Genomic DNA, 15171 nt, shown 5'->3' on the forward strand with positions numbered 1-15171 from the left:
GAAATCACAGCAAGCACTTCCCCAAGCAGACCACACCGCCTCCGTCACCCACATGAGAGCAGTTTGGCCAGCTCTTGACTGCTCTAACTCCAATGCATGATGACACACAAAATGAAACTCCAGGAAGAAAGCCACGTTAAGGGATCAATTTCCCCCCACTTGCTTCTGGGGCTGAGCTGCAGAGTCACCAGGGCAAGCCAAGGGTTGCTCTCTGTAATGCCAGTTGTGTTTTCACAGGTGAGAAGAATTAGCAGTTTGACATATCTAAACAGCTGAAACATCCACCACCTTGCCATATGTCAGCCTGTAAGAGCTGGGTAACATAAAATGCCTCCTCCTCCACAGCAAAACCTCAGTGGGACAGGGCTTGGTCCAAAAATTCCCACCAACTCCAACTCTAAATTTAGCACAGTGAATAAATGCCGCTTGTAATTCATTTTGTAAGCATTACAAAAAAATTAAACAAAGGGGAGAATTAATCACATACCACAGCAAGCTATTTATCGCGTGTCCCCAATTGGCATGGGAACCCTGGACCTTTCAGAAAGTACCACTGTTCCAAATTTACAGACCCAAATTCACAGGTTAGCCATGCAGGAAGGGATCCCAGAGAGCTCAAATCCCAGGTACTGCTTCTCCCCGACTAGCGCTATGACAGAGGGGCAAATTCTATATCAAAATCTAAAGTGGAGAAAAGACCTGCTGAGTTACTTTTTCCTTCCAAGCCCAAGGTAGTCAATGGTTCTAATAACAATGGCTGATCAAGCACTGATAACAACCCGCTGATTCAAACTCCTAATCAGCTGGTCTAATGAGAAAGTTTTTCCCAAATCCTGTGTAATGGGAAATGCAGCAAGAGACAAGGGGCGTGTGTGCATGTCGCTCACTGGGGTGGCTCGGTGGAGACTGGGCTTGTATCTCTGTGTTTACAGAACTTTGTGGCTTCCTCCTTTGCCTGGTGCTGCTCTTTACCTAGGCCACTGGCCAGCAAGACCGCTGCTGCAGGCCAGCCGATGAGCTTGTCTCTTCTGAAGTTCGTTCAGCTGGCTGTTCGCCAGGCTGATCTCAAGAGATAGAGTGTAATGGCTCAGAGTTCAGGACAAGCCACTGAAAAGATGCCATCTGCTTTTTCTCATTATTCTCTGAGTTATAAAGAGACATACCAGATACTTCCAACATCGTCTAAAATCTTCCCTGGCACCCTTGACAAGACAATAAGCTATTTCTTTCCTCTGTACAGTGGCCATATAAAAGGGACTGAGTGTCGCGGCTCACTACCCCCCCAACAGGCACCCATCAATAAATCAACAGGCTGATTCTGACTTTTGCTAGCTACTTCAGGTATGGTCCTCAGCACAGCTGCACAGAGAACACGTGGGAACTTGATGGAAATGCAGAATCTCAGGCCGCATCCCCAGCCTGCTAAATCAGAATGTGCATTTTAACAAGCTATGCAGGTGATTAATAGTCGAGGACATGCTATGTAAGCACCCATGCTGATTACAAGTAATTGTGTTAACTGCAAGCCTGTATGAACTGATAACCCTCGAGATACGAGACTCTCCTCCTATCTTACCCCAGTGAAAGAAATACTCAAACTTTAAAGACATTTGAGAGTCCTCTCATTAACTCAGAGCTCTCGAGTTCTAATTACAAGGAAAACCAGCATGTATCGGGCACTTGGGGTGTGCAGGTGCTGGGTTAGATGCAGGTGCTGGGTTAGGGGCAGGTGCTGGGCTAGGTGCAGGTGCTGGGTTAGGGGCAGGTGCTAGGCTAGGGGCAGGTGCTGGGCTAGGTGCAGGTGCTGGGTTAGGGGCAGGTGCTGGGTTAGTTAGGGGCAGGTGCTGGGTTAGGTGCTGGGCTAGGTGCAGGTTCTGGGTTAGGGACAGGTGCTGGGTTAGGTGCAGGTGCTGGGTTAGGTGCTGGGCTGGGTGCAGGTGCTGGGTTAGGTGCAGGTGCTGGGCTAGGCTCCTTGTGGACGGAATTGCATTGAATCTTCACAGCAATCCTATAGGAGACACTAATATCCCCATTTTACAGATGGAGAAGCAGGTGGCCAGAGAAGGTCATGGGACTTGCTGGAGCCCACAAAGTGTAGAAGATGCCAAGCTGTAGCACACACCTTGGCAGCTGAGTGCAGGGCCCACCCTCTATTCTGTCCACCCTACATCAGCCAGAAGGAAGAACAGGGAACCAGCAGGGACCTAGTGCCCCCTCAGGTCACATGTGTGATCTGCCTGAAAAAGCCCGCGTGAGGCTCCACGGATGGCGCCCAGGTTAGAACTCTGATGTGGAAGTGTCCTCACGCTGAAGAATAGACTGGGGTTTACAAGAGAAAGAAGGCTTTCTCCTTCCCGTCAGGCTGAATTTTCCATCACATTTTTGCTTTTCTAAAATGTTTGCATTGCTAGTGTGGTTTTGCCCAGGGGTTCACCTCTCTTCATGAGTAGTTTATGCACCTGTTTGGACAAGGGGAGACTTCTGTTCTTCTGCCGGCACCAGTGATGCTCGTGGGTTGTCTGATTTCTTGCTCAAGGCAATCCTGTCAGGTAGCTCCTTGTGTACATTTTACTCAGAGGTGGTGGGTGACACTGCTGGTTTAGTGGCAGAGATGGATCTGAACCCAGGGCGTCAGCGTCCAAGGGTGTGCTCTTTCCGGGCCCCAAACTCCCCTTTGTGGTGGTTTAGATGCCCTCCTTTTTTCCAACATAGCCACTTCCTTGTTTGGCCTGTGTATGATCAGGCTGGCTACAAAGGCTCCAGTCCAGCCGCCCATCTGGTTCTGAACCCATCCCTCACCTCCGGAGGGCAAACTGCAGGTCAGGTCCCTGGAGAGCAAGGGGCAGAGAAGGGCTGAGCCACAACTGCTTCTCTGGGGAAGGCTGACAGCGTCTCAAAGGTTCCCTCCCTCCCCACAAATGCCACAGCAGTGATTCCACGGGGCAAACTGCAGCCAGATCCAGGACAGCAACTGGGGATTCCAAACCTTAAACCCATTAGGTTTGCTTTCATGCATCTGATCCCAAAGCCTAAGCTTCCCAAAGGACCCACATGTCAGTTACAGGAGTGGAATTCACTGTGTTCGCCATGCCGCATGGAAACCCCAGGAATCACGCCACATCCCTCAATGGGCAAAAGTAGCCAAGACTTGAGTACAGGGAAAGCTACCTCCGACCACACCAAGCCATTCACACCCAGAGGGAAGAGACCCCCTAGGGCCAAGGCCTGCCAAATGAAGGCGTGGAACCGGAACAGCTTCAGAAGCACCTCTTTCTACATTTGGGGAAACTGGGGCTCCAGGTGGTTAAGCAGTGGATACTAACTGCTTGTAAGTGTTTTAAACGAGTAGTACCTCCTGAATTCTAAGCTTCGAGGGCCAGTTACTCAGGGAGGTGAATCACAGGGGTAACACAGGGTTCAAATTCTGCCTCTACCACTGGGAAGCTGTGTGACCTCAGACAAATTTCCTAACCACCCTGAACCTCAGTTTTCTTCCTCTGTAAAAACAGGAGTAAAAATGTACCTTATAAGGGTTCTTATAAGGTTTAAACAAGATAATGTTTATAAAGCATGCAGCATGTTGTACAAAGTAGCTATTCAAAGAAACGTTAGCACACGGGGAAGTAGGCTAAACCTTGGCACCCAACTTGTCCCAATTCCACCTCTTAGCAGCACCCCCAGGAGCTCACAGATCCTTAGAACCGCAGTCCTTTTTCTGGTGTGCCAGGCAGGAATTTATTCAGACCACCAAAAAAATCCAGGAATGGCTAGGATACTTTTACCACTAGTAGCAGATAGCAAAAGTAGCCGCAATTCTCCACCCTTCCTGTATCCAGGCCCTTTTCAATGTGACTTTCCATCAGAGATGGAGTCTTTTTCCCCACCTCTTGAATGTGGGCTGGCCCTGTAACTTGCATCGGCCAACAGAATGTGACAGAAGAAGGATGGCTTGACTGCCTAGCCTAGGCTTCAAGAAACCAAGCATACTTCTGATCGCTTTCTTGGTACCCTGCCCAGCCACCATGTGTACAAACCCAGGCTGCGGAAGGTGAAAGACACCTAGCGCAGAGATGAGCCATCCCAACTGAAAGCATCCTAGACCAGCCAGACAACAAGCCACCCCAGAAGCTGACAACTGCATAAGTGAGTCCAGCTAAGAACACAAGTACCGCCCAGCTGAACCCAGCCTAAACGGCTAACCACAGAATCATGAGCTAATAAATGGTGATTGGTTTAAGCCACTGAGTTCAGAGTAATTTGTTACACAGCAATACTGCACCAATAGAAAACAGATACATCGTCAAGCTAGGGCATGCCACCTTTGAAGAGAACTAGGCTATGGTACCAGTTGTTCCTGGGTCCACCCCAATAACCTAACTCTGTAGCTGAGAACTGTTGTTACTGCTCCTCTACCTACATGATCGCCTTTCCTTCCCACAAAGGAATCTCATTGCCAACTAAGACCACAAGGTCCAAGGGCTCTGACATGCGAAAGGCAGAGTGGAGTGGTAGCAACAACCCTGGAAGAGTCTGCCAGCTCTTCTCCAGGTGTGTGACCTTGGGTAAGTCTCCAGGCTCTCCTTTACCTCTAAAACAAAGATAACAAATGCAGAGTCCCCCCTTTCAGGTCAGTGATGAGGCACAAAGGGAAATGGCAAACAGCAAAGTGGGGGAGCCATGAACCCAGGATGGTCTCACTTTTGAGAATGAAATAAGATTTTTCATCTGCCAAGGCCAAGAGTAGACAGAAATCCTCCCAAAAAAAGCATCAGGACACTTTTTCTTCCTCCTTAGGAACCTGATACCTTGGACAGGGGCTTGCTGGGATGAGGGAGGGGAAGGCAGTATGGCTGACCCTGAGAACAACCAGAGTAGCATCAAGTCAGGCCCACCTGGGTTCAAATCACAACTCCGCAATCTACTCGCTGGGTAACCCTGGACTTGCTGCCTGTGCCTCTGTAGCAGCAGCCCCCACGGCGGCAAGGTGACTGTGAGCATAGCCTTTCTGGCACACAGGAGGTTCTTCTAAAAGGCTGGCAACAATAATTATTTTCACTCGGGAATCCCAGGTTGGAATAAATAAAGGGAGGGAGGAAGAGGGGTACAAGGCATCCCAGAAAATGCTGATTTAGCGAATGCAACAGGTGGAGTGCCACACCCAACTGGGAAAGCACAGAGGCACAGGCAGCCCCCACCCCCGAGAAGCATCAGCCCCCTGGTTGCCTTGTCAGGGTGTGAAGCGGCCTCGCAGGCTGCTTCCCTGGCCAGGGACTCGGATCTAAGCAGATGTACTGAGAGGGGGCAGCTGAAGAAGGAAGCATGGCAAAGAGGCTAATGTCGTCCTACCCACCTGAAAGCATCACGGAAACATTAAAATCCACGAGACAGAGCAAGCTACCCGCTGGGAGATCTCAGTTCAAAGCCTAGAAGTCTTCCTCTTGGTTTCTTGTGATAATTTTCTTCTCCAAGAAAAACAGATCAATACTTTTTTTCTAAAATTCTCACTACCAGCGCACCTTGGAACTGCAGACCGACCTCCTAGATGTGTCTGGCGCTCTCCATAACAGGGTGGCCTCCCACCTGCCCAGGAGAAGGAAGAGGCATGCAAAACTCTAGGATTTACAATCCCACAGGTCTCCAATGAAAGCAACCATCTGAGATCCTTTTTGGAAGCAGACAGGATACAAATGACACACAAAAATGCAAATGTACGTAGAGCATGGCCGATATTTTAGAGACCACACATAATGAAGAGTGTGTCTTACAACTATCTCATTCATTTTTATATTGAGTACCGACACTCAAATTTTGATAAAACTGATGAACGGATCAAATGTACTGAAAGCGAACTCATTTAGCATTGAAAGTCAGGATGAAGAAAACCATTCGTTTCAAAAGTCAGATGAGAGTAACAATAGAAATAACTACCAGAATTTATCAAGGATTTACTATGTGCTGCTTTGCCGACATCATCTCATTTGATGATGTGACATGATGAAGAAACTCGTATTTTTTAGAGAGGAAGGGACGGGGCTCAAACAGCTGGAGTAAGGTGCCAAGATCACACAGCTCCTAAATGGGGGCTAAGTCAGGTTGGAGCAGGGCTGGCATTGGAGCCCCCCTTTTGGCAGCCTCCCTTTTATACGCAGAAACCACAGATTTGGTTGTTGCTGGGGAATTGGGACCACAACAAAGGCAGAGCCAGGAAAAACCCCACCCCCCTGAGTCTGGAACATCCATTCTCCAGGACCTGACCCGAGAGTCAGGGCGGGGTGGCAGAGGCCACTTGGGCTTAAACACACCATGAAATGAGTGGAGATGAAAGAAATTCGTATTTTTTTATGTTCAGATTCTGGGGAACACGAATCCTCCTCACTCACATATTGTTGGCCAGTGGTGCAGAAAGTCTTACTCTGCGTGGGCTTCTTTAATAATGTTACACATCCAGGGGTGATGTGTAGCATGGCTACCTTCCCCATCCGCTGCCATGGCTACCTTCCCCATCCGCTCTCCAAGCAGAGCTTCTTAAGCCATGGGAGCCTTAAGGGCTCAATGGAATGAATGGAGGGATGGTAACAAAAGGGCTCGGGGAGCTTAGGATGGATGGATGGAACACACCAGAATGCTTCATCTTTCCTAGGACACTTCTGTCTTAATGTCACTCAGACTAGGTATGAGAGCAGGCCCTACAAACATCTCTGGCAGAATCACTGGATCCCTGTTTACTCAGTGATCAAGCATCTCTAGAAAGCAATCCCAGTACTGGCCTCCACAGGTAGCCAGTGGGTCATGAATAAGCATCCCCAAAACGTGTCACAGGAACGCTACCAGCACTGTAACTCCAAAACATGTACAGCAAAGCAGGCAGGACGGAACCTCACGGATCAGAGGCTTGGGTACCTTGAAGGCCCAAACTCAGACTCTTAACTTCTTGAAAGGCAACGTCACAAGCCCCAGCTCTACCACTCTCTCAGCATGTTACCTGGGTCTCTGCTCAGTGTCCCCCTTTGTGAATCGGGCCAAAATGATAGCCAGCTGAAACGACTGTAGGGAACGTTCAATGAACTAATATGCATAAAACACGCAGAATGGTACGGACACGTGTGAAGCATGCAGTAAGGGCACTGCTGTGTTGCTGCTGCTACACATTTAAACTCGCAAGTCCTTTTTGTTCTCCTAAAATAAAAACAACAGAAACTGGGGACCCAGTGAGCCTGCGATTTCAAAGATTCTAGATTTTTCCCAATCTTGGACGCACTTTCACTTCCTAAGGCTTCCTCTGACAAAAAGGACGGTCACTATAAAACCCTTGACTCCGCTTTGGGTAGTCACCAAATCCACGGGGCTTAAGGATGTGTGGTTCACAAGGTACCTGGGAGGAGGTCTAATCGACAGCGCACCCAGCTGCTCCATGGCTCAGGTTAAGGTGACATGCTCCTCCTCACCGCTCACCTGGGACTTCCCTCAGGTCAGCTGGCAGAGAATGTGCTGGAGTCTGTTCAAGGGCCAACTCTAATGGCCCAGAATCCTAATACTCGCTGTGCTGATACAGTGGGATAAGCAAAGGCACAGATGATGCCCAGCCACAGATGTCTGCTGAGGACCACGTCTCCTACCTTCCTAACACATCCATTCCCACGTGCTGGGCTCCAGGGCAGCCACGGAGGCATGTCACCTCATGCAGTTCAGTCCGCTGACAACCTCCAGCTGCAACCCCTTCGGGACTGTCACAGCAATAAAGCTGAGGCCAGTTCTTCCCAAGTAGCTGCAGGCAAGGACTGATTATGATCAAGGTGGCAGGGGTGTCCCTGTTGAGTTGGCTGAGGCTGAGACTTGCATCAGATCTGCATCACAGTCTGAGGCTCTCCCTGCCCAATGCTGCTTCCTCCCACTTGTTCCTTCGCAGGCCTTACCCATCTCGCTCCCCTCACCAATAATTCTCTTGCACTTCTATCTCCGTCTTAGCATCTGCTTCCCGGAGGACACAAAGTGACACAAGCCCACAGTCAATGCACATTGGTCACTGAGGCTGGGTGGACCTTGGACAACAGGTGGAACTCTGCAAGCCTCCGTTCTCCGACTGGCAAACTGGAAACCACTCCCCGGGGTGTCCCAAAGATTCGATTAAAGACGTTCAGGCCTGTGAAAGCACCTGACCTCTTGTAGATACCCAGCAAATACCTGATAGAATCATTAGTTTTGATTTCTTACATGCTATTCCCTTGAAAGCAAATGATTTTTGAGAATACCACGGCTGCTTTTAATAAATGTGATAACATTTTCCCTGGACAAATCACAATAGGAATTATCAGAAAGAGACAGTTTCCTGACCAGCAGCAAGTCACAGGGGACTCAGAGTTGGCTGGAGTCCGGCCCTTCACACCCTCACACTCAGGGCTGTTAGTGACTGGCTGAAAAGAGTCTTGTCTTCTTGCCCTGAAAGGGTCTCTCCTGGGCAACACAGCTGCCTCTGCCCCAGCCAGAGTTCAGCACTAGCTCAGAAAACAGCACCCTTGCCAGTTTCTCCAGCTGATATTCAGGGAACCTCCCCGGACACACCAAGAGACGCTTTCTGGGTCCACTTAGAACTTGGGTTTCGTACATGTGCTGTCCCTTCCTGAGAGCTTGAGGAAGCAGCCTCTGCAGAACCAGTAAGAACCAGGAACAAAGTATGAAAATGCTACTTCTAGAAAATCATGATGGGGAAGTGGAGCTACACCCCTGCCTGAGAGCCAGCATGGGACAGAAGAACTCAGCAAAGACGTCCACCACAGAGGTTATGAGAAGGCAGCTGCCAGGCCATTTTTAGGTCTCTCCTCACAAAGATGGGGGAGGGCAGCAAGGATTTCAGGGTCCCCCATCTATAGGTTTTACCTTCACAGGGGCCTCTCCTCTGCCCCCTGAACATCCCACGCCTGCCCAAGGACAAGCCTCTCCCCCATCAGAGTCCCTATCTGATATTTTGCCTGAGACGCAAGATTAGAACCCACAACCTTCTCACTCTTCAGACCTGCGGGCATTTTTCATTCTTGAATTCCCTACCCCTTAGCACAGAGCAGGCACTCCAGTGTTTGATGAACGGAAAAAAAAAAAATTCAGCCCCTCTGGCTGCCTACTCGTAATTTTTTAGAACTAAGCACCTCTGTTTCAGTTTTAAGACTCAAATATGCCCAGGGTTGACTTCTCTTTTCCTTATCTCGCCTCTTGATCTTTGCCTAGCCCTCTAAGACTTAGGTCATTGCTCTAAACCAATACTGTCCAATTCTGTGATGATGGAAATATTCTCGCTGTGTGTTCTCCAAAACAGTAGCCAGCAGCCACATGTGGCCATTGAGCACTTGACATGTGGCTGGTACGACGGAAGAACTGAACCCTTCATTTTACTTGGTTGCAACTCATTTTACTTTTAGTAGCACTGCATCTGGCTAGTGGCAACAGTATTGGCAGCAGGACTGCCCGGCTTGTTCTTTTCATTCTCAACCTCAATGCAAAGCGAGGATGTTATGTTCTCCTTGGCTCTGAGTCACCTGCTATTCCTCACTGAATGATGCTCTGACAACTTTCACAAAGCAAAAAGCCACCACGTCTTCCATTTCCAAGCACCTGCTCTGTGTCTGAGCGCAGCCGTCTTGCTGTGGCCCAGGAGACGGGGCAGGAAGCACATCGCCAGAAAGGAAGCCAGGACACCCAACCACCTGGGACTCCAGGGCGTCTGGGGCAGAGAGGAAGAGGGGAGGGATGTGAAAGAAACCCACTCTGGGGCCTGGACGCCAGCCGGGCTGCATTTATTTATATCACAGGGTGTTACAGTTGTCTGCCCTGCAGCTGAGGAATCGGTCCACATCTAAGGGAAGGGGACAGAGATTGGCTTTGTCCATGTTCCCTGGCACCTACTGCTGTTGTGCAAAGGGTGCAAGGAGACCCGGGGGTGGGGGAGGAATAGGAGAGGAAGCTGTCCCTGGGCAGGCAGGCACCCTTTGGGTGTCATTGCAAAGGAGGATACTGAGTCACCTGCATATTTGCATCCAAACCGATACTTATAGCTGTAACACTGCCCATGGTCCAGCTGGCCATGGGGACAACTCCCACTGCATGGCAACAGAGGGACCACTCAAGCCAAACACTTGGAGAGACGTGGGGTCTCAGGCGCTGTTTGCAATAAACTATGACTGTGGAAGCTGGACTCAGTCCCCAGGGCTCGGAAAAGCAAGGTCACTCCCATCTCTTATACAGAGCTAGGACCTTCTGATCAATGATCATTTGGGTTTCAGAAAGAACGGATAGAAATGCTCAATTATGGAATTAAAGAAGTGGCACTGGTTCGCGTGCTTTGCGATAGGCACCTGAGGTCCCCCGACACCAGGAGCCCTCAGCTCTGCACCTAAAGAGCCCACGCTGACCTTGGTGCCTGAGCTCCATCCCTGCCCCTCCAGCACATTCTTCTCCCTCCTTTGCCCTGCATACAACAAATCCTTTCACCTGTAAAAAAAGGTGCTTAATTACATGAAGTATATTAAACCACTAATATGGAATTAAGACGCTAGGGAGCAATTTCAAGAAGAAAGACATCACATACAAGGCTTAATTAACACTGGCCTTCTTTTCCTTTCAAAGTTTCAATATATTTCTTTTCCTTTTCATGTCTATCACTTACCTCCCTCACTCATTTTGACTATTCATAATCTTTCTAAGTCCCTCTCATGTAGGTTGCGATGCTTGTCCATTGCACTGGAGCAGCCCTTTGGCAAATTATTCCACAACTCCAGTGACCAAGTTACTGCATTTCTCTAAAGTACACACTTTAGCTTCCCTAGCCCTTTGGAAATGCCTAGAAAAGGCCTTAAAACCTCTCTCCTCTCTGACCTAGCAAACCTAAGCCCAGGAATTTATTGGAAGGAAATCATTAAGGATGTCCGCAAAGCTTTAGTTACAAGGATGTTTACCCCCTGCTGTTGTTTATCATCGTGAATAATCGTAAACAACCTACCTGTCCCTCAAGTAGGGCTAAAAGGCCCAGGGACTGGCTGGTAGCAAGAGACCAACAGTCAGTCACTAAGCCAATCAACCAACCGCAGAGCTGAAAGTTAAGGAAGAGACCTTGGGTTGATCCAAATTCCACAGGGCCTGAATTTTATAAATTTAGGGTGACTACCTTTAAGAAAATTAATACAGAATTATAATTATACAGAGTATAAAATGAGGCTCAGGGCTTTGGTAGGGGCCTGTATGAGTAAGGGCCTTTGCTGGAAGTGTCATTAACTCCACGGGAAGTCCAGCCTCAAGAGAAAAGAAAAGTGAAAGGAGGAGATGCTGGAAGTTTCTTGCTCCAAAGGCCACAGCTTACCATGACTGGGCAGCATAAGCAGCAGAGAATAACATTCAAGGTCTAAGACAAAGAATATTGGGAGGAAGGGAGAGAAGAGAAAAAGGATGGGGAGGAAGATACTTGGAAACAGCAGCAAAAAGATGGATAAGCCAAACCAAGAAAAATTAAGGCAATGTGTGTGTGTGGGGGGGGATTGCTTAAGAAAGATTTCAGCAGAGGTTAGTTGGTATCTGAAACACTATAGGGACAAGAGCTCCAATAGAAAGAGCGGTGCAGGCAGTATCAGAAGTAGCCTGATCCTTTGAGACCAGCAGCCTAGCTGCGGATGGATGCCTACTGACCCCTCCACGGGAGATGTGATTCCCACATCTCCACTGACACCAAGGCTAGTTCCACCCCCTCTCTGCCATTCACCTGGGTGCCAAGTTGAAAGCCAGACCATCTTTTCTTGCACTTGTCAAATGTAGTCATGTTACTCAGATTTTCCTCATCCTCTTTTGAAAATAAAGCAGGCTCAACTCTTTCCCAATGTCAGATCTGCTCTCCGCTTCTCCCAATTGTTCCCCAGCTGGGGAAGCTTTGACCCGTGGCCCATCCAAATCTAGGCAAGAGAGTCCTGGCACCTGTCCCTTGAGCTGAGCTGTTGAAGAGCTTCAAGAGCTCGGAGCGCACAAGCCTGTGCAGCTCAGACCCCACACAATGATGCCCCAGTGCCATCGCCTGCCTCTCCTCGGGAGCCCCCTGCCCAGAGAAGTCCTTCTATTCTTTACAGCTCTCCCCACCTGCTTTGTGCCAAGGTCACACAGTCCAGGAGCCCAGCGTGGGATTCTGGGATGTGTTCTTCTCTGTTTGAACCCAGGCTGCATTCTCAACCACATCCAGAGCCCCCAGTGGACTCTGAGTGTGGAGGAGGACGTGGAAAAGGTGTTCAGCCTGCTTTGCTTTTAAAGGGGGATTTGTCAAGTGCAGGGAAAGAGTCTGGCCTTAAACTCAGCAACTAAGGTAGATGGCGGGGAGGGAGATGTGAAATCGGACAGGAGTACACAAGGACTTTAAAAACTGGTTCTCTTGGAGGCAGCTCTTCAAACATCATGATTGTCAACGTGCTGGCTGGTCACAGAGTCCCCCCTTTTCCAGGAATTCGTGAGGACTTCGTCTAGAAACCCACCCTTTTCTATCAGCCTCTGTCCAACTCAGAGCCGTGACTCTCCCACAGAAAATGCTGAGAGCACAGACATCACTGATCTTGCCCTTCCAGCCTGCAATCCCTAAGGGTGTTCACACTGGTGACCACACAATAAATGTCACCTGGGCCCCCAGTGGGGCATGACCTTGAATAGGAGAACTATGCATGGACCTAACTCTCTTTGATAAAGAAGGGACCCTTGTGTGGCTGTTTCATCTCCCAGGGGAAAAGGTCAGGAGGGACCAATCTCTCCTCAGTACTTCTCTGGGGCTAAGCACTCAGGCTCTGTGCCCTTAGCTGATAGTGCTTAACCAGGGAGAGCTCTTTAGGGGGACACTTACCCTGGAGACTCTCAGAGGGAAACTCAAGGGGCAACTGGACTCCTTGACTTCTACAGAACCACATCCCCCTCCTAAGACTTCCGGTGCTTGTCTCCAGGTCAGTGACCTACGTGAAAGGAGGTCCAGGCTGCCCCAGAAATCACCCACCAACCCCACTGGCCTCCTCACTTGGGGATCTGGACCATCCTCCACTGCTGCCTCCCAGACCCTCTCAGCTGGCTCCACAAAGGTCCTTGTAAGGGAGGAGGGGGCCTCTGGGCTCATGTGTGTCCCTTGGCGTCCCAGACACTCGGCTTCTGGGGACCCCATTCCCCCCACCCCACCACCAACCGCCTATACAGCTCATTTCCCTCACATCCCAGGGTGACTCTGCTTCCTGGGCGCAGCGACGCGGGAAAGGCTTGAACCCCGAGAGAGGCGGGTGGGATGCTACTAAGAGTTCCTGAAACTGTGGATTCTGCATCTCGTGTCCCTTCTTCCCGGCCCTGAGGTTCGGATGCTAGCCGGGCCAGCGGCAGCACCTCGGAGCCGCAGGAGACAAGTTACTTTGCGACCCAGAGAGTTAAGCCGACTCTGGCTGGGAGGCCAAGGACCGTTCTCCCCGCACACTCCGGGCTGGGACCCCGGCGAAGCGCCCGGCCCGGCCCCCTCCAATTCTGGGCGCCACCCGGGAAGTCCTCGGGACTGGGACCGGCGTCCGCCCTCCTCCCCGCCTTTCCTCCTCCGCCTGGCTGAGCGCAGCGGAGACATTTAAATCGCCCCTTCGGGACGGCGGCGTGGAAGAGGCCGGAAAGGCGGCGGCGGCCGGGGGTCTGAGGCAGGGGCGGCGGCCAGGCGGGGGTCACGGAGCCGCGAGGACACTCACCAGCGCGTGTTGTCGTGGAAATGCTCCAGCACCGCGTAGCCGAAGAAGGAACCGGCGGGACCCTGGAAGCGCACGGGGCGCTGCGAGTCCAAGTTGTAGGCGCCCGCGGGAGTCCCCGCGGCCACGAGAGCCAGGAGCAACGCGCGGAGCCCCCCGGCGCCCCTCCGCGCCGCCGTGCCTCCCATCCCCAGCCGGCCACCGCCCTCTCTGTGCCCCGCGAGCAGGGCGCCGAGCCCGCCGGCGGCGGGGCCGCGGGGTCCGCCGTCGGCCGGCAGGCTCCCGGGGACGGGAGCTGTGCGCTCAAACGCGGGCGGGATGCGGGGCCCGGCTGGGGGCCGTAGGCCGTGCGAGCGCGGGAGGCGAGCACAGGGGCGGCCCGGAGCGGGCGGCGTCCTCAATCGGGCGGAGAAGTCTGCGCGCTCGCAGCGAGCGGGTCCCGGGCCGGGCAGCTCTGGACTGCGGAGAGGCGCGCCCGCGGGGTGGGTAGCCGAGGCGGCGGGACGGCGCGCCAGCGCCCCCTGCGGGCCGCGAGCCCCCCACGCACCTCCCCGCCCGGAGGTAACCGGGAGACCAGCCAGGTTCCTCTGGCTGCGGGACCTCCCCACCCCGCCCTGGGTGTTCGCGACCCTAACCCTCTCTGCAGCTGCGTGCTCTCCCCGCCCTGCTGAGTCTCTGCTCGTGTCTCTCGTTCCCTCTCAGTCTCACACGGACATCAGCGACCAAAGGAAGGCGGGGGAAGAATGGAGTTTATATTCTAGCCCTGCCCATCTGCTGCGCCTCCACCTAGCTGTGAGATAACCTGTATGAGGCAAGTGCTCCATAAAGGGCAGCTGTTGTTGTTAACAGCAGTAGCCAAGCGGAAGAGGGCAGAGTACCCCTCCACAGTATGCGCACCTGGTCCCCGAGACCGCTGAGCCCTAAGTGCGGTGCTCACACCTGAAAGCATCAACATCACCTGGGAACTTGCTAGAAACGCAGATCGGCAGGTCCTACTCCACATCTGCTGGCTGAACGAGAAGCTCTGGGGTTTGGGCGGAGGGCGAGAGAGAGGTTCTTAGGGAAAGACCCTTCCACAGATTTCAGCAAGTTCTTAAAAGGTAATGTAGTTTTAGATTAGGAACCACTGATCTAAAACACACTGATTTCAATCCCCGTAACTAAACCCTAGAAGTGATAGCAGGTGAAAGTTGTAGGTAATCTTCGATTTAACAAAACAGTAGCTCTCAAATCTGGCTGTGGGGACAGAGTCAGAGAGCAGTTTCCAGGCTCTCGACCTCACGTGGAAAGATGCTGGCTCCAGTAGTAGATGGCCATCAGCTGTAATCAGATGGCCATCAGCTGTGATCAGATGGCCATCAGCTGTAACCAGTTAGCCATTAGCCGCTGATATAGCTGCCATAGCTGTGTTGCTTGGTTGGCAGAGAAGCATGGATGGTGGATTGCGGATCGTGTG

At 51.5% G+C, this 15171-nt stretch overlaps 1 protein-coding gene across 1 annotated transcript in view; it reads right to left on the reverse strand.

Annotated features, from left to right (window-relative positions):
* Window positions 1-14917, reverse strand: part of ITGA9 (integrin subunit alpha 9) — a 298459-nt gene extending 283542 nt beyond the window's left edge. Inside the window, exon 1 of the mRNA XM_019727631.2 lies at window positions 13719-14917. Coding sequence (XP_019583190.2) covers window positions 13719-13903 — 185 coding nt within the window. The 5' untranslated portion in view covers window positions 13904-14917. The remainder of the gene's footprint in view (window positions 1-13718) is intronic.
* Window positions 14918-15171: the final 254 nt, after the last annotated feature.

The sequence above is a fragment of the Rhinolophus sinicus genome, linkage group LG10, assembly GCF_036562045.2.
Source record: "Rhinolophus sinicus isolate RSC01 linkage group LG10, ASM3656204v1, whole genome shotgun sequence".
NCBI lineage: Eukaryota > Metazoa > Chordata > Mammalia > Chiroptera > Rhinolophidae > Rhinolophus > Rhinolophus sinicus.